Below are 22,235 nucleotides of genomic sequence, written 5' to 3'. Positions count from 1 at the left end.
ACTTAGAGAAATGATGGAGATCCCTCTACACGAATTTAGATTTTCCCCTTGACCTAATGTCTTCCAATGTTCTAGTAACTTAAACAATAGAGAAGTCTCTTGAATGAATGCAAGTGAGTGAGCAGGAAAATCCTGGGAAAGTATCTTAAAGCCTACTCTGGACAGTTCAAGAGCATCTTCATTCAAAATAAGCACTTCACATTTGCTGCATGCTTTGTCAATCAGAAATATAAAAATACAATGATTATTATAAAGTTGGCAACCATCTTTACAAAAATAGAGTTGAGCTCTAGTTAAAAGTAAGCAATAAAAAAGAACTACACATAGCTTTTTCTTTTCAATTGCAAACAACTCTTATTATAAAGCACCTAATTAAAGAAAAGTCCAACAGACATACACGTTGATCACAGCACTGCTCCTACTTACTAGTCGATTTAGAGATGTTATTCATTTCAACTACCATAATTGCAATTGATTTTCTCTGGACATCTGCATATAGTTATATCACATTCGTGTGGCCCCGGCCCCCAGCCCTCAGGAAACCTCACTCCCCCACGGACTACGCACGCAACCTCGGAATCATCCTAGACTCCGAACTCAAAATGGACCGCCAGATCAATGCCGTTCCCTCTTCCTGCTACCACACCCTGCCCCTACTCCGAAAAGCCTTCAACTGTATGCCCCTCGAACACAGAAAAACTGTCACCCACGCCTTCATCAGCAGCAGACTTGACTACGGAAACGCACGCCGGAATCAACAAGATCCTTCCCCGCAAACACCAGAACGCCACCGTCAGACTAGTCCTCAACCTACTGCACCACTGCCACATCAGCCAACACCTTCGGACACTACACTGGCTCCCCGTCGAGAAAAGAATCACCTTCAAATTACTCACCCACGCACGCAAAGTCCTCCACAAAACCGGACTTGTCTACATGAATCACCCCCTCACTTTCCACGCACCCCAAATGCCCCTCTGCTTGGCCCAGCTCTCCCTTGCAACAGTACCACGCATCAAGAAGACCAGATCAGGAGGACGCTCCTTCTCCCCCCCCCCCTCGCAGCCAAGGCATGGAAATCCCTCCCCCTCCACCTCCGACAGACACCAAAGCTCCCCATATTTCTGAAGGACCTCAAGACCTGACTCATCGACAGACCTCCGTGATCTTCCGGGAGATGCGCCTCCTCTCCATACCCTCCACCCCCACCCCAGCGCCTATAGACCCCTCGGGTCAGTAGCTGCATTTGTTTTAAACCTGATTTATTGACTTTGAATAGCTGAGTCAGTATGAAGTGGCTGCCATAAGCGTAGCAGTAAAGCATTTTAATTACACAAACAGCATGACCATTTGATTGTAATTTGAGACCTCTTATCTTAAGATCTGTTTTAGAGGAAACCTTTACAGTATCACAGTTGTCGGGCGCCTTTACAGTACATTCACAGATTGGCTACAAATCACAGTGAGATACTGATATGGAGCTTTCACTAAGCCAGCAGTTCTTTAGACATCTTCTTGCAGTAGAAGATGTGGTGATGAAACCGATTGTGGTTAATATCACCACTAATATCATCACCTTACAAAATTGACTTAAAAAATGATTTCCAGGCTTTTTAGAACATCAAATATTTTGCTAAATAAAGAGCATTAGAATGTTTGTTTCATGTTTAGATTCTAAACATAGTGTCCACTTGCTATTTGTTGAGTCGACTTTGTGAGAAAGAATGTGTGTTTTGGCAGGGGTCAAAAGAAAAGAAAATTCTCCCCGCAATTGTGAAAATTTAAATATGTAATATTATGTGTTAAAAAGAAACTACGTCATATCCGACATTCTTTATATTGCTTGCAATTTAAAATGTCTTCTGTGCCGGAGTGACGTGGTTTAAATTGAGCCCAACTTATTAATTCTATGTCATCCCCATTGTGTCTTGTTTGAAAAATGTTACGCATGTACTTAATCTTGTTATTGAATTTAGCAGTGACAATGAAGTTAACAATTTTTGTTTATTTATCATTTCTCTTGTAATATTTGTATTCCTATTTTGTTTAAAAAGTGATTACAAAGTTAAAACCACAGTATGCTGCAGTACTAACAATTCTAATTAATTTTGGCAGGTCACTCTGCAGGAGAAATGAAACGAAACAGCATTGTACTTAAACACATTTAGCCAAACTCAACCTGCCGATTGACAATACGGCGATTGACCGGATCTGCCCCGTGAAAGTTTCAAATGAAGCCAGCATGTATACTCTGTGTGGGACAAATTAATTTGAAGTCTACAAGTTCTTTTGGTAGGTCAATATATATATTATATTTTATATTTGTCACTGGCACAGACTAGTGGTGCTGCACATTGGCAGTAACTGATAACAGCATGTTTTTAAGGTTTGAAGTAGTTTCCATTTGTTGCTGAAGAGATTTTAATGAAAAGGATTGGGAGGATGCTTACGTGCTGTAACTTCTAGTTTTGCCAATATAATTTGCAGCAGGGGTTTCAATAAACAAGGATGCTGTTTTGACTGATCTTTATTACGGCATAGAGCTAAGAGTTCCATGGTATCTGTCCACTGCCCCTTGCAGAATTTGGGGCTTCCGGAAAGGTTCACTTGTAGCGTTCTTTGAAATTTAATTGTATCTTGGGAGAACAGGAACCTTCTTTTCTCCTACATCAGCCGTTGATGGATGCAGGGCAGTTTACATAAAGTAAAATTGAGACTGGATTGTTGGCCATTGCCATCACATAAGAGTCAAAAACACAAACATTAATAAGCAGTTAATTCTTTGCTGATGATCCCAGATACACTTGGGCCTGATTATGACTTGTGGCGGACCCGGCGCCGGACCGCCAGCCACCCCACCGCCAAAGCTGTGGTCAGACAGCCTGTCCCATTAAGAGTTTCCTCCTGTCTGGCATGCTGCTTTTGGGTGTTGCCATGGCGGCGCCTCAGAAAATGGGCACCACAATGGAAATTCCATAAACAGTTTCTGCACAGCATGGACTATAAAGTCTATGCTGTGCAGAAACTGGAGTGCATGCACACAGGAGCGCACGTGTTGTGCCCCCTTGTATGCATTCACATGGAGAGGAGGCACAGGGGGCCCTGCAGGGCCCCTCTCCACCACGCTGTTTATGGAGTAGGAACCTCAATGACACCGCCAGCTGAGAGGAAACTCGTAATCTGCTTAGTGGGACTGCGGCGGTCCTTCAAGCCTATTTCGACCTCCAGACTGCCACTACATGGACAGGGAACGGCGGTTCCCTGGTGGCTGCAGTTGGGCAGTGGCGATCTGACCCCCCATAGTTGTAATATGGCAGTCAGGAGACTGCCGCCGTGTCACCACATGTCTGGCAGTCCGTGGATTGCCAGACTTTTACTAAGCCCCTTAGAGTTTTTCTGAGCCAGATTGGAATCCAAGCTCTGTTCTTAACAACTTGATCACTGTTATGTCACTAATATTTATTCAGTTCACATGTGCCACTGGTGTGACTTCTTAGCAATGCAGTTTCTGCATTACTACACAATTCTTAAAGGCTGTCAGATTGTAATACGAGGAATTGATCTTTTGCCTTGAATTCTTGTGTAGTAAATGTTGGTGGTGTTGCATGCATTGTGTGTGTGTGTGTGGCATGCATTGTGTGCATATATATTTGTAGGATGTGGCCTTAGATGAGGCAGATGTTGTGGCTTTTGGAATTTGCAGGAAACATGCTTGTTTGAAGGTATTTTCTTGGACATTTTATTTAATTGTTGGTGATTAGGGTAAGTGTCCTTCACATTTGAGTAAAGCATGAAAGTGTTCTTGCACTTGATGTGCAGTGTGATGGATTGTGCATGTTGAATTTGTGCCTACGCCACCACAGAGATGGTGGCACATGTAAGGAATCGTGCCAGTACCGGCTGCATGTACAATGCGTGTGACCCATATTGAAGCACTCAAATACATTTATACATCTACCAATAAAAAGGGACCTTTTGTTCATGAGATCTGCCCTGACTAGCCATACTCATCCAAGAAAACTTGGAGAAAATATGTAGCTCTAAACACGATCACCTACCACAAAATACACAGTAGTTGAATACGAGATAAATACTTTTTTTCAAAATTGTTATTTTTATGAGTTAATGACATTTACATTTTCATGGGGTCAAACATACAGAGTAAATATACCTTGTCTAAAGAGGCGTCTTTGGTCTTGCATATTTCTGCTCTAAAAAAAAACCTAAAATATGAAATTAGCAAGCGACAGGTGGATTTCTCACTCCTCTCTCCCAGCTTTAGCTTCAGTAGTGAAGCAATTCAAAATTAGTATATGAACACTCAAAAAGCGGAGTAAATTTACCGCCTATATACTTGGAGGTCCCACTTTTGTGAGGGAACTTATTCTGTTGCTGCTTTTTGTTGTTAGAGAGAGAGGAGATAAATCTCCTTGTGCTCTATTTGTTGGAAGGTAATTGTTTATCACCCCTTCACTCTCTGTTGAGATATTAGCCATTCCTAGTTGCTCTTTATGTCCTCTCAAAATATGTTGTAGTCTGCCACCTGGGACTCGTACTCCCACCACCACGCCATCTCACCCCTGCTATTTGGGACTCATACTCTTCCTGTCTCCCTTCTCTCCCTTGTCTGTAATCTCACTTTACTCTGTAATCTCACTTTACTCTGGACACAGCGTCAAGACCTGCCCAAATAAAACTAAAGATTGCCGCGTTTGCGTTGAAATGATTTTTCAGTGTTTTTGAACAGGTGGACATTCAGCCAGTATCAATTACAAGACAGAACAAGCATTTTCAATGCAATAGGACTCACATTTGCAAGATTTTAGGCTACTGGCATTGTAAATGATAATGCCTTTTATTTATGTGTTTAAAAAACAAAACAAATATAAAAGGCATTGTTATTTATAATGCCAATAGCTCAAACTCTCGCAAATGAAAGACCATTTTAATGGTGGCCGCGCCCCTTTCTTTAGATGCTGCTCGCCGTATTCAGGTTATAGTGAGCAACGTTTAAAGAAAGGGGCGCTGACAATATTAAAGTGAAAGCGTGGTATGGCGCGCTTTCACCCAAAAATAAAAATAAATACACAAAAGTACTGCAGCACCGGTGCTAAAGTTAAAGTGAACCGCGCTGGAAAATAAATTAAAAAACATGTCCGCTAAAGTAAAAGAAGAGCGCACTGCAAATTAAATAAATAAACGCGGCCTCTATAGTTACAGCAGACCCGCAGCCATTACTATTAAAAATATAAAAGTGGGCGGTGCGCTGCCTTGTAGGAAAGCACGTTGTGTGCGGAATTGTGGAGATCATTTAAGAGAATAGTGCTCACAGACTAGAAAAAGCAGACTGTGTAACAACACAAGTAAAATGTCCAGTCCTTATGGCAGGTTATAAATGCAGACACAGCGGTACCAAGGAGGGACTACTAAGCCTATTTATAAATCAAAAGCAACGATTTTAAAAGGATAGTAACAGGAGCCAATTGACAAGATGGGTGGGAAATGGGCGGAGCTTCTATTCCATATCTCAGTACAGCATGCCTCACAGAGGAGCGCATGAGCTGCCCAAGCTCGACCTAAAAGCGACATTGAAAAGGCTCCCTACTGGGCTCTATATTCATGCGCTTAACTTTGCAAGCTGTGCTGTTTTATCCAAGACTTGTTCTAATGCAATTAGTGTTGTAGCATGTTTAAAAATAGTACAGCCTGTGATCTCCACACATGATCAAAGAATACATTTCTCATTTCCTACCCACTTCCGCAAATAAGACAAATTACAAAAAGAGGTGATAACTTATCGTTCGAAGTGCTTGTTACTGAACGTAATGCACTCGTATAAATATCAGGTGACTGAAAGACTATGTAACTATCATTAATATTTTCGCATGTGACTTTCAGGTTACAATTCTTTTCAGCTCACGCCTTAACCCACTAAGCTACCTTAGCCACATACTAAGGCACAAACACCAGATGCAGTCTTTGGCAAAGTGCACAGAGCAATGGTCACAAATATGACAACTGGAATTATGATTTTATTGAGAAACGTGTGAACAGGTACACAATGGTCGCAACATTAATTGAAAGGAAAAGGCAGTGTGAAAACTGAGAGACAGAGGGAGAGAACCGGAGTATGTGTGGTCAAGAGGAGGAGAGGAATGGAAAGAAAGTATCTGCACAATGGTGGTGTGACGAAGGGAAGGAGATGAACAGTGGAAGATATGCAGATTAAATTTTTTAGAGAGGTAAGGGAGCCCACCCTAAAGTCGATGGTGATGTAAAAAGGGTTTTTTCGTACAAAGAGAGAAAAAAAAAGAAAAGGTTAGAGAGTGCATTTGCCCTGTCCCCGCTGTCATCCTCCAACCCTGCTGACGACTTCATGAGGGAAAAATAATGTATAAAAATCTTTCAGAATGATGCCTGGACAGTTAAAACTGGCAAAGTTTTATAGGGAAACCTGAAAAAGTTTCTGAACTGCTAACAGTCACATTTTCACCCATACGAAGTTGAAAACTGAAAGTGGGGACTACTGTTTGCTTTCAGATGTGTCTCCATCATGTTTCTTTCTGTCCCCCCCCCCAAAACCTTAATTCCGTAGTTTGTTTCCCCTTTTTCTCTCATGCTCACTCTTTCCTTTTTCCTTTTAAGATTTAGAATTAGTGGTTTCAGTGTTATATAAGAATATAACATAACCTGGTACATTCTTGTGCAAAAACCTAGGACAGGGAGACAAGTTATCTCTTATCCAACAGAGCGGTAGTGCAAACAAACATGGTGGTCAACAGAGGTACATCTCGCACGGACACCCTGCAGAGAGCCACAGGACAAGAGGGACGAGGGCACTGAGCACAAATTCATTACAAAGAGAGTGATGCATCATATCAAATTCTGCGGACGCCTTGGTGCACATCCTCAACATCTTTGCTGCTGTGGACACAAAAGACCACAAGACAGAACCTCCACCTCCATTGGCTATGCTCACTTTATGCAGTTGGAGACACCACAATCCTGTGGTTCAGATTATTGTAAACACACCATATATTTCTGAGAAAACTGGGTCTCGTAGACCCCTTATTTATTATATGGAATTCAGCAGGTGATGGTACCATCTGACATCCTAATATGCTTATATGGGCTCTACGGCAACCAACCTAAGTAGTCCCATAATAATTGTACATCAAAAGCACGCTGCTGGCACCCGTATCCTCATTATAATTTCAAAATGCATGAAAATTCGAGATCTTCCGGTTCACTTTTGGGAGCCGACATCACCTCAGGTTGAGGGCTACTTTCTTGGATATGCTCTTGAATGCCAAATTAGTGAACATCTTGAGGGGTTGTGAAAACAAGACTTCCATCCTGTGAGTTTGCTCCATCAGCCCTTCCGCCCAGCAAGGTGTGAAAACATCCTCTGGTGGAGCGAAGGGTCTAAACTCTGGGTGATTTTGTATCATCAGGTGCCTTGCATTACTAGGACCAGTCTACATCCTCCGCTGCTATGTGTTCAGGAAGTACCATGAGACAGTGTCCATACTATACAATTTTTTAAAAAAAATACAATACAAAGGAAAATAAATTAAAAAAACGAGAGAGAGAGTAGTCAAAGGAACATTTCCACAGAGAGTTTGTTGACAAGCAGTGGTAGATCATGAACATGCTTCGTTATCTCCTCCAGGGTTTGCACTGGGATTGCACTGGGACCCCCACAAGAACAGACCCTCTCTACCCTCCTGGAAGAACAAAGGCCTGTTTATTTATTAATTTTTCCACAACTGACTCTACAATGCAGAGGACTCTAAAATAGACGTTCACAGAAACCCATAGGGCGATTAGCCTGATCTCCGGGCTCGCAAGGCTCTGGAGCATTAGCGCTAAGCCTGGGCCTTCTGCGGAATCCTCTGAGCCGCAGATCGGTAATTTCTTTACATTACCCCATTACAGGCTGACGCTTTATTGCTCCCCCCGTCGCGCAGCATAAGCTATTTAAAGGAAGAGAAAAATAATAGCACCATCTCAAGATGCAAGGAGGTCGCATGGGGAGGGGTGGGCGGTGGGGGTTAGAAAGAGAGCCAGGCTTCAGTTGTCACTTCCACTGATGAGATATGCAAGTGAATAATAGTCAGACAAAAATGAAAGTCATGGTATATACACATCTCAACTCTTTGTTAACGAGGGGCCCTCAATTTGCCAAAAGTTAACAGGGACTGGTCAGAATCAGGAAAGACAGCCTCACCCATGAATGAACTCACCTGAGAAAGCCTTCGCCTGCCTCCCATCCCAGGCTAGATTATACACCCCTCGCTCTTCTAATACTCCCGCCTGCCCACTCGTGGTGACCCCAACCAAGCCCCGAAGGCTCGCTCTCCAGCGAGATTATGCCCGTAACTTCCAGTAAACTGTGCAGCCACGTTTTAATCCCAGCTCAACATTTAACCAATGTGTGGCCGAAATCAGTCCACGGTAATCACTGCTTCAAGCAGATGGGTCGGACAGCCCCCAGTGAATAAAGCGATTATGTCTGCAATCCCGCCGCTCCCCGCCCTTTCTTCCCGTCTGCATCTTCCCAGCTCTGAAGCTCGGGTCTTTCGGTGCAATCAGTGTCCCAAACAAGGCGTGCAAACCCAGCGCCCTGAAGCCCTGCACCCGCCAGCGCCGCTGAGGGAAGGGGACACAACCCCGGCATGGCGGCTCCGCTGCCGCCGCAGAGGACGCTGTTTGAAGAACTGGGTAAATACCAGACAAAAGCATCCACGTCCTCCTGAAATAGCAAGCTTACAGTCCTCGGCAGGCCACCCCCGCAGGCCCCGGGAGCGGGGCTGTGTGCCATGCAAAGGTATATGTGGAAGTACAGTCATGCAAGGGTACTGGGCAGTACACACTGGAAAGACTCGCTTCTGAAAGCATGATGAGGCAAGAAATTCAAACAAGAAAACCAAAACAAGCCAGCAACAAAACAAAAAAAGACAGCCTACCTGACGTCGCTCTGGAGCCTGAAGTGGAGCCCGTCGGCCTGGAGCGCGCCTCGGAAGAGACGCCGGAGGGCGGGAGCGTGACGCCGTGAGCGTGCACGTTGACGTTCACAGACCTGAGTCGGCTCGTGCTCAGGTCTGTAGCGGCTCGTGCACAGCTCTGACTCCCTTGGGGCCTAGCAAGGCGGCTATAAGTCTCGTTGGCGGCAGCACTTCGCGCTGCAACGCCAGCGAGACCTAAAAATGCTTTGTATGCAATAGAGCTGGCTGGTAACCCAGTACTGTGGCTTCGTTGCTTAAGCTAGTGAATTATGTCCTTTCTACGAACTGTGAATTGTATTTAACAGCGACGTTTCATGGATCTGTTTAAAAGCAATCTATCCTCCTTATAATCGGGTCATTGTGATAGCAACAGGTGGCAAATTAGCAGAGACCTGCGAACGAAATGGGTGTGAGCTTCTGTTTTAACGCTCACAGACATGTTTTGTATTGCAGAATGAGCCACAGACGTTTGTTCAGCCTTTTCTGTGATACACACTGAGCAGCGCCAATGGGGATTCCCTCATTTGCATAAGGGTGTGGCACGATGCAACTGTGGGAGCACATTTGCCAGTGCACAAGCAGCACATTAGAGACACAGGTGTATGGGCAAAGAAATCTTAAAGGAACACTCTAATTGTGCACCTCATAGGAGATGGCACACAGTGTGCAGCTGTGCAGTTTAATGGAAGGAGCAATGTGAAGACGCTGAAGGTGCAGCTGGAGATGTACTGTGTCACTAGCTGCACTCCTTGTCCCTTAGGAGGGTTCTCAAGGCCCCAAGTTGATTGGCATTTGTCAGTGTTTGAATGTATTTATGGATTTTGTGGGTATCCGCTGTCCAACACAAGGGTCTTCTAGTCTTCCCCCAACCAGAGGTTTTTTTTGTTGTGACACAGGCATCTAACACAATCACTGAGTAAACACATGCACAGACAGTATTTTTTATGTCCAAAGCAGTATAACAGAAATCACTCGTAACGCCAGTTTTCCGTTTTCCATGTGTTTTATCTTGTTTTTGCAGGTCGATATAAATGTTGTTGATGCTAAATTAATGCTATATTTTTATGTACCACAGATAAATGTGTCCATAACCCTATGGAGAAAAAGGACTATGAAACATGGCTTGAAAACATTTCAGTTACTTTTCATACGCTGACAGACTTACAGAAAAATGAAACTTTGGATTACCTAATCAGCCTAAGTGGGGCAGTACAGCTCCGGCATCTCTCTAATAATTTAGAAACTCTTCTCAAGCGGGATTTCCTGAAACTTCTGCCACTGGAACTTAGTTTTTATCTGTTAAAATGGCTAGATCCTCAAACCCTCCTCACTTGTTGCCTCGTGTCTAAGCAGTGGAATAAGGTTATAAGTGCCTGTACGGAAGTGTGGCAGACAGCCAGCAAGAACTTAGGTTGGCAGACAGATGATTCTCTCCAGGACGCTTTGCATTGGAAGAAAGTTTACTTGAAGGCTATTTTGAGAATGAAACAGTTGAAGGACTCCAAGGCTTTTGAAAAGGCATCTTTAATTGGGCATAGCGCCAGAGTTTATGCACTTTATTATCAAGATGGACTTCTGTGCACAGGTAAAGTCTAAAATTTTCTATTTTTAAAGTAGCCGTGTCTTATGGTGGTTGCTTTACCTCTTTTTCCAACTGACTTGTTATTTGGATGGTGATATGCAGATTGTGTTGATTTTTGGAGGTTCGAATGTCATATTTTCTTTGTGTACAAGTTCAACAAAAATATCTGAAGTGTTAAGGTGTAGTGTTGTTCAAATACATTTTGAGCCCGTTGGCACATATATAAATTTAAGAGATAAAAAGAAAATAGTAGACCAGTACTCTTGCTGCACAAATCTACCTGTAGGCGTATAGAAAGCTCATGTGCTGAGGTTGCATGCAACTTCAAGCATAGCTGTAACTGAATGATTGAAAGAGATACTATGTAGCGCAGTCATCAGGTCAGTTGGGAGCAGTTTTCATTTAAGGTACCAATATTATTTTATTTGATCAAAATAAAATTAAGGAATCTTGGTAAGCCTATATTTTAGGCTGGAATCAATTAAAGTGAAAAACACCAATCCACCAACAGCAACTCTGTTTAACTTGTTAAAATGGCTGTATTTTGGGTAAGTGTTTAAACATGGAATGAACAAAATGGAATTAACAAAATGCCATCCATGCTGAGCCAGAAAGTGCACACACATTACCATTTCGAGCAATGTATAGCACCTTTTGCATTGGTAAAATACCACTCTGACCCACCTGAGATATGGTTAAACACCCCTTGACATGTTTCAAATGCATTAAAGCTCAATCCAAAAACAAATTGTTTGGAAGTTTAGAGTGCTTAATTTAAAATCAAAAACTAAAGAAGGATCTCTAGGTAAGCTCCCATTTTAGACGGGGAGTGTTTCACTTGAAACACACAGATCTACCAATAACCACTAATTTGTGTTTAATTGAGTTCAGACCTCAACCTCGCCCCAACCTATGATCTAAAAGACAAAACTGAAACACGTACACTATGTAAAGTTACCGTGTCTTCCTTTGAACTTTTCTTCTGCTGCGTTGTCCACAAGATCTTTCACCCTTTTACCATCTCACACTCCTTCCAAACTTCTCCTGCTAAACCCTTTCGTACTTATCCTACAATATTTTTCCCCTTCAAGCTTTCTTACTCCCCTTTTACTTGCTTTTAATCCCACCATCGTACTTCCTCATCCCCTGCCCTCCCAACATTTCATATCTTCAAACTATCCCTCTATTGCACCCCATTACTCCTATCCCCATCCTTAAACACCTTGTCCGTGATCACAGTCAAATAAAACCCTGCAGCAGTAGTTCAATTCAAAATAAACCCACTGTTAACCCCTTTTTTTTAAATGTGGCTCAAATGCCCTACAATTGATGCTCATGAATGCCATGCAATCCCATGTTCATGTTTGTAAAATAGCTGGCCGAAGTACCCATCAGGATCTGAACTTAACATCCATTAACGAAAATTGACTCTCCCCTTCTTTTGGCATTCTTACCCCTTCAGATTCTCCATCCTTCACAAAGATGAACTGCATAAAACTGGAGATGGTGATGCTATCGCCCAGTTATTGTTATAGCCAATCTCAGCTTCATCGCCTTGCAATGCAGTACAGAGCAATTCACCCTGATTCTATAATGATCAGACCGCCCAAGACCTTTAAAATCTGGATAAAAACCTTGAGCTGCATTCTCCAAAAAAGTCAGACTGCTCTCAAGTGCCAACCCTACCTGCGCAGTCCTCGACTCCCTTACCCAAACACTACACAGACACTATCAAGGAAATAATAACTGAGCTAGCTCCCCTAAGACTTAAAGTCACTAACAAACTTCATTGCCCTTGGTATTCCAGTAAATTAAATGCTATCAAGCGACATTCAAGAAAATGTAAGAATATTGTAGATAAAGAATGCATACACCCTCTCCTGCCTTAGAAAACAAAGGAAAGCACACAAAGAACTCCTCATCAGACCGAAATCCAACTAATACAAACATTGCTTCAGTTAAGAAAAAACCCAACCTAAAACTCTTTCAAACAATAAAATTATGTACCAACCCTTTTGATCAATATAGAACGAGTAGCATTTGCCACAAAGCACAACATGTTGCTAAATTCTGTATAGAAAAAATGACAAATCTACAACAAGATAAAACTGTTAAACTTAATACGGTTGCTCCTGTTCTTAACAGATCAATCACTTCTTGGTTGTCTTCATTCCTCTAGATCTTGACTCTCTTACCTTAGTCGTGTCCTCAACGAATCTTTCAAAACATTTGCTGTGAACAATGTTGATCTCCTTAAGATAATTCTGTAGAAGAAGGCGCCTTCTCAGAAATGCTCGCATCTTGCCAAAAATCAACCCTTATACCAAGCAACAATGACAATTTTAGACCCATCAATGAGCTACCATTCTTTCGAAAAAATAATTGAAAAGGAGATTACAAGGCAAGCAACATATCAAACAGCAACCTCCTGAACATATTCCAGCCCGGCTTCAGCCCTAAATGCAGCACTGAAACAATCTCTCTATAAATTCTAGTAGATATGTTAAAAACACTAGAGGATGGAAATGTGCACCAGCTTAGACCTATCAGCAGCGTTCAGCAGCATCAACTATAACACACAGCAAAATATTTTGCCACCAAGTATGGGCATAAAAGATAAAGTTTTAATCTGGTGAAGTCTGTCCCATCAACAAGACCACAAATTGTCTCCTTAAACTCTTTCAGATTGTCCCTGTAACCAGATATACATTGAGCACCTCAAGACACGATCCTTTCATCACGTCTCTTCAGTCCCTGCAGGAGTCGCTTGGCCCAATGGCCCATAATAAGACCATAGCCTTACACTAAGACGCGGATGAATTTAGCTATACCTCAAATTTTCCAGATCCTCAGATATTACATCTCAAGTTCAGTCTTGAAAAGTTAAGTAAATGAATGGTTACTTTCTCTAAAACTCAACTCGAACAGTACTGAATTCCTTGTGCTCCATGCAAGCAACTCTCTTCCACAGTCCAAAAATGGCTTTACTTTCTTCAGCCATTAGTAATTATCACTGCTTCAGTACAGCAAGTGAAATCCCTTGGTTTTAGTCATTGATTTCAACCTAACCAAGTCCATCAACACACTAACCAAATCAGCAACATAAATGCACTTCTGTAAATAGGATAAAGACAATCCTACTCCTGCCTTAGATTTCAGTACTGTAGCTCAATTCCATCACCCTTTCTCACACTGATGGAGGCAGTGCTCTCCTTTTCAGGCTTCTGAAATCATCAACTGCAGCTCTCAAAGCAGAGGTGTGGACTTTTATAAATAAGCTACTTCTACAAGAGAGATGATGCTTAAAAAAATCTAGTAGTTGTGTAAAAATTCCACTTGTCCATTTGGTGCTTTTCAGTGTGGTGACACAATATGGTAGCATTCTCATTATATCAGATCTCTGATAACAGCCTATCAGATAATGTTAGGGCGTATATTATTTCAGGACTTGGATCCTAGCTAGGCTCTGATTGTATCACCTTTCCGCAATTCTACTTAGTATTGCTGGAAATAGGTGGAAAGTAGTACGTCCAATGCTTGAATGCCTTATGATCTGTGCACACCTGCAAACTAACATGTTTAGGGATATTCGCCATCATCTCTCCAATCTCTTACCATACTGAAAAGATTGGAAGTTTACTCCAGAGCGGGGAGAAAAGCAAGTTTGTGATTGCTCAGCAGATGTTCACTAGAGCAAATATCCATATTTGACATCCATGAATATGGGTTTAACAATAGTTTGCTAGGAGTATGGTTTTCAGATCTTTTTCTGTAAACTGTTGAACTCTTCACTAGAGTTCTAAACTTGCACCAATGCAAGAATATAGACCTGCAAGTGCACTTTTGTGACTTTCTTTAGGTATCTGCCCCTATGTTATTCACCTTTATTAATCTTTTTTTCTTTTGCCATGCTATAAAAACCTTCTATTAAATGATGCCTCAGAGAATCGGCATTTAAAATTACCTAATCGTTGAACAAATATCCTTTTTTGAGTTGTAAATTATTTGAGTAGATGTTATTTTCATAGCAAAGAATCATCAATCTTGGTTTCCTGCTGTGGCCATGAATTGCATATAACCAGGGAGCATTCTTGGGGCATTGCAATTAGGGTCAAACTGCTAAATGTTCACAAATATGTACATGTTTTTGTACAGGAACCACTATCATGAATGCAGGGATAGTTGCCCAGTGGACAGAATAAACGTGACAGCTTGTTTTTTTTTTTTATCCAAACAATATGTTATCTGATAGGAATTCCACACTCCTGCAAAGCAACTGTACATGAGGCAGCACGACTTATCTCAAATAGAAAAAAAGAAAAACCATGTTACCCTTATCCTTAAGTATCTGGCTGTCTGCCACAAGGACAGCCACAATGGCTTTTCATCTTACCTCTAAGACAAACTCCTGACAACTGCCAGTAAAATATATACAATAGGATAAACCAGCCTCCTTCTCAAAATCCGTAAATCAGGGAAAGACAAGCATTTGCAATGCAATAGGTCTCGCATTATTTAAGTTTGAGCTATTATTATTGTAAATGGCAATGTTTTTTGCTTTATGCTATAGTTTTCTTATGTACATAAAAAGCTACATATAAAGTATTTGTTGTTAAAATTATTTATGCAGTATTTAAATTTGTTTGCATAAAAGATTACAAGAATATCTTAGCAAAAAAGTTAAACTTTTTAATGGTAATTGACTAAATGTCCATTTGTACATTTTAATTTCAAATAGGTAAGTGTAAACATCACAAATATATTGTGCAAACAGTGCAAAATATTTTAGCCATAAATATTTTTGTTTTACGAGGTAGTTTGTAAGAAAATGATTGTAAAAGGCAAACACTGTAATTAAAATGTAACATATAACAGTACAGTTATGGCTAGTAAACATACATTAGTAGTATAGTATAATTGTAAACAAGATGTAAATAAGACTACAGAAATTAGCATGAATTATCACTTTAATATCAACTTTACAAACATTTTGAAAACACGATCACAGCTGGTAATCATGCATTGGCTTGTTATTACAAGCATTTCATTTTAATAAATATTTCTGATTCCCAAAAACAAATATGACAGTCTCTCAAAATAATGGCTTTTCAGTTTTAGTTGTATCTTTGATCTCCATGTCATCAAGTACTCATGAATATTACTGCCCCATGGACAGAGTCTGGCTTTACATGTCTACATATCAACATCCAATTCCATGAACACCCATCGCATGCCAGGGATGACCATCACCGCTGGTGAAGAGAAGCACAATTGGGTCAAGAATGCCCACAATACGTTGTGGTCCCATTATACCAGGGATGGGCTCAATAATGCCAAAGATGCCAACATCATGCCAAGCATTGCTAGACTAAAAGTGGGAATAATTCTAACAGGGACACCACCAATAAATTAAGAAGGAACACCATTACGCTAAGGCAAGCATTACCGCCTTCGGGTAAAGTCCGCGCTATATAAAAATGCATAAATACATGAATAAAGAAATACCGCCTTCGGGTAAAGTCCGCGCTATATAAAAATGCATAAATACATAAATAAATAAATACCGCCTTCGGGTAAAGTCTGCGCTATATAAAAATGCATAATTAAATAAATAAATACATACCGCAAAACATCCTCGTTACTCTGCCGGCCTGCGACCAGGAAGTCAGGCAGGCCGGCGCGACACCCGGAAACAGGAAGTAGGAGGGCGGGAGCCTACCCCGCCTCCCACGGAAGAGCCGCGATTGGAGCCGTGTTGGGAGCAGGGAGCACCGGAGCAGGCAGGAGCCTACCCTGTGCCCCGGTGCCGAAGGAGGGAAGAAGAGTCCTGCTGCCGGGCCTTGCAGCTGAGGAGAGGAAGCCGGTGAGTGCGTTGCTGAGCGGCGGGCGGGCGGAGGGAGAGGAGCATGTAGGCGCGGGGGGGGGGGCGGCCTGTGTATGTGTGTGTATGTGTGTGCGTGCGTGTGTGTATGTGTCTTGGAGTGCGTGTGTGTGACTGTGGGGGAGGGGGTGTGTGTGTGAGCGAGTGTCTGTCTGCGACGTGTGTGTGTGTGTGTGTGTGTGTCTGTGTCTGTGTGCGTGCATGCATGCGCGGTAGGCTGGGAGGGCGGCGCATGCGCAGTAGGCTGGGAGGGCGGCGCAGGACGGAACGTGCGCGTTCGCGCAGCCAAATCCGAATGCTAAAAATCGTGCCAGTTTTGTGTCCCTCATTCCCCGGCATCAGCCGACTATAAGTCTCCGTCCCTGTTCCAGGGCGAGACCTAAAAAACCGCCAACCAAGCCTTTTCCTGTCTGACCTACAGGTTTTTAAATATAATCCCTGATACCTTCAGAATTAACTTAAACCATCTCTCATTTAGGAAAGACAGCAAGACTCCTCTCTTTAAAAAGTATTCTTCAATCTCATCTTTTTTCTTGGATCATCCTCTTCTCTCCCTTATACCCTCGTTTTAATCCTACATTCCCCCTCCCTTCTCTAAAACCTTGTCACCGTCATTATTTGTATCTCCAACATGATATCTGTAAAGCCCTTGCTGTAGGAGAGTAGGGTCTGCTATCCTATGGTCACCCCAAATTTTTGCTTTTTGCTTCACTGGTTTATGACTTAACGTGTCTGTGGGCCTGCTAATCAGACCCACAGCCTGCTGTTCTCTCTCTAAATTGTTACCCATGTACTTTAGGTGCATAACGACATTGGAACTGGTTCACCTTATTGGCCCCTGTAACAGTGTACCCAGGTACCCAGGGCATAGGTGCTTCCAAGGCCTACCAGGGGCTGCAGCATGTATTGTGCCACCCCTGGCCTGGCCTCCATATTTGACACAACTGGCTGATCACTCAGCTGGGGTAAGTCGGTGTAATCACCCCTTACTTAGGTGTAGTATGCCTATACCTAACCTAAAATGGACACATATGTTCCTATCAGTCACTCCTATGAAAGGCCTCATCAATCCTGGAGGCAGAGTGCTTGGAAATATGTGAGATAGTGCTCTGGCATGAGCTGAGCCTGTCTGCAGCTTTCGGAACCATGTCCTTTAGCTGTTTCATGATACTGCCATACCATATACTCTTAAGTGCATTATGAACCTCGCGGTTAAATGCTATCTTTGGTTTGGCTTTATCAAAACATGTCGAGTAAGGTGTCATACGAATTGGAATACTACCCCCTCGCCAGTTCTGGCGACGGGGGTAGCATTCCACCCTTCTAGAGGGACATGACATGTACCTAGCCTGAACCCCGGTTAAAGTTAAACAGAGCCTCAGCATCACAAAATGGATGCTGCCACCACAGACACAAGTCTGACCTCCTGCTGCTGGGAGTCCTTCCAGCGAGGGCAGCTTGGACAAAGGGTTCCTGCCCGGGGAGGTGCTAGCACCACCCCAGACAGGATTTTGTGTATTGGGTAGGACAGGGCTGAATAGAATCAGACATGCCTGGGGCACACAAGGTGTCCCTGTGCATAGGCCAGTTCAAACCGGTGCTGGGGCTTTCCAGCCCCAGTCCTGGCGCGAAACTGGACAAAGGAAAGGGGGTGTAACCACCCCCCTTCCTGGTTCCACCCAGAGGAGGGACCTAGTAGGTGATCCGGCCCCCCAGATTCGAATAAGAGTGGGAGCTGTGTCCTGAGACTTGAGATCATCCTGAATCAACTTGAAATACAGAAGAAGACTGGACTTCGACATTCTGCTGCACAGAAGACGGAAGAGAATCTCCCTTGTGGCCAAGGAGTGAACACAGGCACCAACCAGCAACTCGACGTCTGCTTTGCCGCCGCCTCCCGCCGGAGACCGAGCCCAGAGCCTGACAAGACCCAGACTCCCAGACTTCTCACAGCCCGATCCACAGTCCCTGCAAAGAAGGGACCCGTGGAGGCACCGAGAGACGTGGGACTGGACCTCTTGGAAGACCCCCGAAACGCTGACTGCGCAGCATCAGAGGCACCCTCGACGCTGTGCTTTGGGGTCTGAGAAGCCCCAACCTCGAGCAGCCCTTGCACCGAAGATCAGCCCCCCAGCATCTCCACGATCTGCGTGGGGCCCTTTTGCACTGTGCCACTCGACGCGCCATCCCGTCCACTTGCCACGTGGCTAGCGGCCATCTTGGCGACGAAACCTTCAACTTACACTGCGGGTCTGGTTGCTCCAGACTTGCCCTCGCTCCTGTAAAAAGGAGCACCTGCTCTGACCTTGCTGGTCCGAGTAACAAGCCTTTTTCGATCCCTGCGTGGCTTGCATTAGTCAAGGCCTGTTTGCTCCAATCAAGTTGCCGACACCGCCAACAGCGAGAAGCCTGCGTGGGACAGCTCGTGACCGACTCCTAGACGTCCTCGACCCCTCGTGTCCACGTGGCTGCAGAGAGAAGCTACACCTCGACGCCTGTTTGCACCCGACATCGCCTGGTTCCAATCTGGTTCCACGGTAGTCACTGGCTAGTGACTTTGAACATTGTCCCCTCTGCTTTCAGGTCTTCACCTCTTCAGATCCACCCTTGGATCCACCGGAACTCTTCACATCGAGCCACCTGCAGCATCTTCAGCTCCAAGCACCATCGACCTACATGACGAAACCCGACACTACTTCGACCCTGTGCACCCGCTTCCTGTGGGTGAGGTAACTCAGCAACGCCGGTGTTCCCACACTGGTATACACCTCTAGTGTCTGTGTCTAAAGTTTCATCCTTCTAGGTCACTCGGAAGGTTCCTTAATAACTAACTTTGTAACTTTTACGCACAATTGACATTGCATTGGTAAAGCGTGCACTTTCCGCACTGCACCCGAGTCCCGCGGGCCTTTCCTGACTTCTTCACTGCTAGTCCCGAACAGCTCCAGCGATTCCCCAGGCCCTAGGCCTCTTCACTTTCCCCATAGTGGTTCTTATACCACTATTTTAGTATATGGTTTAGGTGGCCCCTAGGGCTCATCCATAATTGTGCAACTTTTGTGTATTTAAACTGTGTTTTGTTTTAACGCATTTGCTTCTGTGCTCATAAAGAGTATCAGGGTTATTTGTAGAAATAAATCTATATATATTTTCAATATATATCTGTGTGGTGTCCTTTCATTTGGTATTCAAGGGATTGTGTATGGTAAAACAGCTTGCTTCACATGCCTTTACAGAGTTTAGCCTAAGACTGCTTAGTCCATGCTACCCCTAGGATAGCTTGTCTATAAGGTTGACTTTACAACCTGCACCATAAGGGTTGCTTGGCATGGTACAAGGTGATCACTAGAACTAGTGAGCATCATATACCAGGCCAACTTCTCACATTGGTGAGCAGCGGATTGGGATTTGAGCTTGCTGTTGTTTTACCATTACAATCTTTGAAAATATCATTTGAAAGATCATACAGGTACCTGACAGGTACACTAAAACAAGACTAGATATACTTAAGTTCTACTGAACTTAGTTGTTGTAGAGGATAGGGAGTAGCACACCCTGACTACAACTACTAGATAGGTTTTGTAGGAAAACACAAGTGTAGGTAGATTGCAACACATCCACCACACTAGAGCAATGTCTGGAGCAGAGGGATCCACTGGAACCACCTCTGTTGAGAGTGACCCTCCAAGGGCACCATCCAAATTTGCTATCTTTCCATTTAAGGAACTGAGGCAACTGTGTTCCATGAGAGGAATCAAAACAGGTCCTACTCCTACAGCAGGACACCCCAGAGAGCTGTTAGACCAGTCTGAAGCTCTAAAGAACTCAAAACCAGGCCCCTCAGGGACTGGAGATGGAGGATCTCCCACTGAAGATGATAACCCTGACGCCCCTGCCCCTGTCATCCAGATAGATGAGGAAGACCAGACCACTGGGAATACTCAGCCTGAGGAAGAGGAAGAGGAAGAGGAAGAGGAGGAGGAGGAGGAGGAGGAGGAGGAAGAAAGTGATTCTGATGATGGTAGAAATAGCCAGGTGGTAGTCAGCAGGCTTAACCAGGCTAACCTAAGCTTATTTGGGACTGAAGGTGGGTCCAACCCATTCAGACCCCCAAATGGACTTAACCAGGAGCATAGGAGGAGGAGGAATCACTCAGGTGAGTCCAATACTTCCCATGTTTCTAGAGGTTCTCATGGCAACTCCAGAAGGGAGTTTACTAGCCCTCAGAGAAGGGAACATGAGGCCAAAATGAGAGAGGCTGAACTTAGGATTCAGAGGCAAGAGTTAGAAGTTGCCCTGGCCAAAGAGAAACTTGCTAGAGCAAGGCAGCCTAGAGAGAGTGGATTAGAATCCACTGGTGGCAGCACTATCCCTAAGGATAAAGACAGGTCCTATGACAATAGAAACCTGAGTAAGATTGTGCCCCCCTACAAAGTTGGGGATGATATCCACAAGTGGATGACTGCACTTGAGAGAGCTTGCAAAGTACAGCAGGTCCCTCAGGAGCAGTGGGCAGCAATCTTGTGGCTCTCCTTTGAAGGTAGAGGCCGTGACAGACTCCTCACAGTTAGTGATGGGGATTCTAGAAACTACCTGGTCCTGAAGAGTGCTCTGATTGATGGGTTAGGCTTAACCACTGAACAGTACAGGTTAATGTTCAGAGACACCCAGAAGACACAGACTCAGGACTGGTCTGAATTTGTTGAATGTGCCACTAAGGCTCTGGAGGGCTGGTTGCTGGGAAGTAAGGTTACAGACTATGAAGGATTGTACAATTTGCTTATGAGAGAACAGATTTTAAATAACTGTCAGAACCAGCAGTTGCATCAACATTTGGTTGACTCAGATCTAACCTCTCCCCAAGAATTGGGAAAGAGGGCAGACAAATGGGTTAGAACCAGAGTTAAGCAAAAGAACCAGAACCAGAACCAGGGTGGTGACCAAAAGAAAACAGACCAGAAGGGTGGGGAGCAGAAAGCTAAAGACCAGAAGTCTTAAACAGGGCCCCAAACTAATACTGAGGGTGGGTCCCAAACTTCCAAGAAGAAGAAGAAAGAAGGTCAAAGAAAACCCTGGTGTAGCTTTTGCAAAAACACCACTCACTGGACAAGTGATTGTAAAAAGGGTGGAGCCCCCAACACTGCAGCCCCTAAGGCACCTGCACCCACTAGTACAGTTGGCAGTGTTGGTCCACAGACTAAGGGGGTAGTGGGTATCACCTTGGGAACTGATGGAGATTCTGACCTAGTCAGAGTCCCCACACAGGCTGTTCTGATTTGTGATGGGGAGATTGATTTTTCCCCTACTGTCAGTCCCAATAATTTGGGCAAGTACAGACAGACACCTTTAATTAATGAAAAAGTGGCTCAAGCATACAGGGACACATGTGCCAGTGTCACTATGGTGACACCTAGCTTTGTGGACCCTGGACAATACATACCAGGTGATAATTACCTGGTGACCAATGCCAGCAATGTCACTACTACACATAGTGTGGCAATTGTTAACTTTTCCTGGGGAGGGGTAACTGGCCTAAAAAGAGTTGTGGTTAGTGCTGATCTCCCAGTAGAATGTTTGTTGGGCAATGACCTGGAGAGCTCTCTATGGTCAGAAGTTGAGTACAGGACTCATGCAGAGATGTTAGGGATATCATCACATGTCCTTGCTGTGACCAGGTCACAGGCCAAAAAGTGCCTCTCTGAACCTCAGGTCTTGGATCCTGGAACAATGGACCAAGTACCTTCCAAGACAAGGAACAGGAGGG

At 43.9% G+C, this 22,235-nt stretch overlaps 1 protein-coding gene across 1 annotated transcript in view; it reads left to right on the top strand.

The window, feature by feature from the left end:
- Nucleotides 1–22,235, top strand: part of FBXW2 (F-box and WD repeat domain containing 2) — a 148,870-nt gene that overhangs the window by 24,139 nt on the left and 102,496 nt on the right. Inside the window, exons 2-3 of the mRNA XM_078641843.1 lie at nucleotides 2,116–2,292; nucleotides 10,084–10,593. Coding sequence (XP_078497969.1) covers nucleotides 2,232–2,292; nucleotides 10,084–10,593 — 571 coding nt within the window. The 5' untranslated portion in view covers nucleotides 2,116–2,231. The remainder of the gene's footprint in view (nucleotides 1–2,115; nucleotides 2,293–10,083; nucleotides 10,594–22,235) is intronic.

The sequence above is a fragment of the Lissotriton helveticus genome, chromosome 5_1, assembly GCF_964261635.1.
Source record: "Lissotriton helveticus chromosome 5_1, aLisHel1.1, whole genome shotgun sequence".
Classification (NCBI taxonomy): Eukaryota; Metazoa; Chordata; class Amphibia; order Caudata; family Salamandridae; genus Lissotriton; species Lissotriton helveticus.
This window is presented reverse-complemented; position numbering and strand designations above follow the sequence as displayed.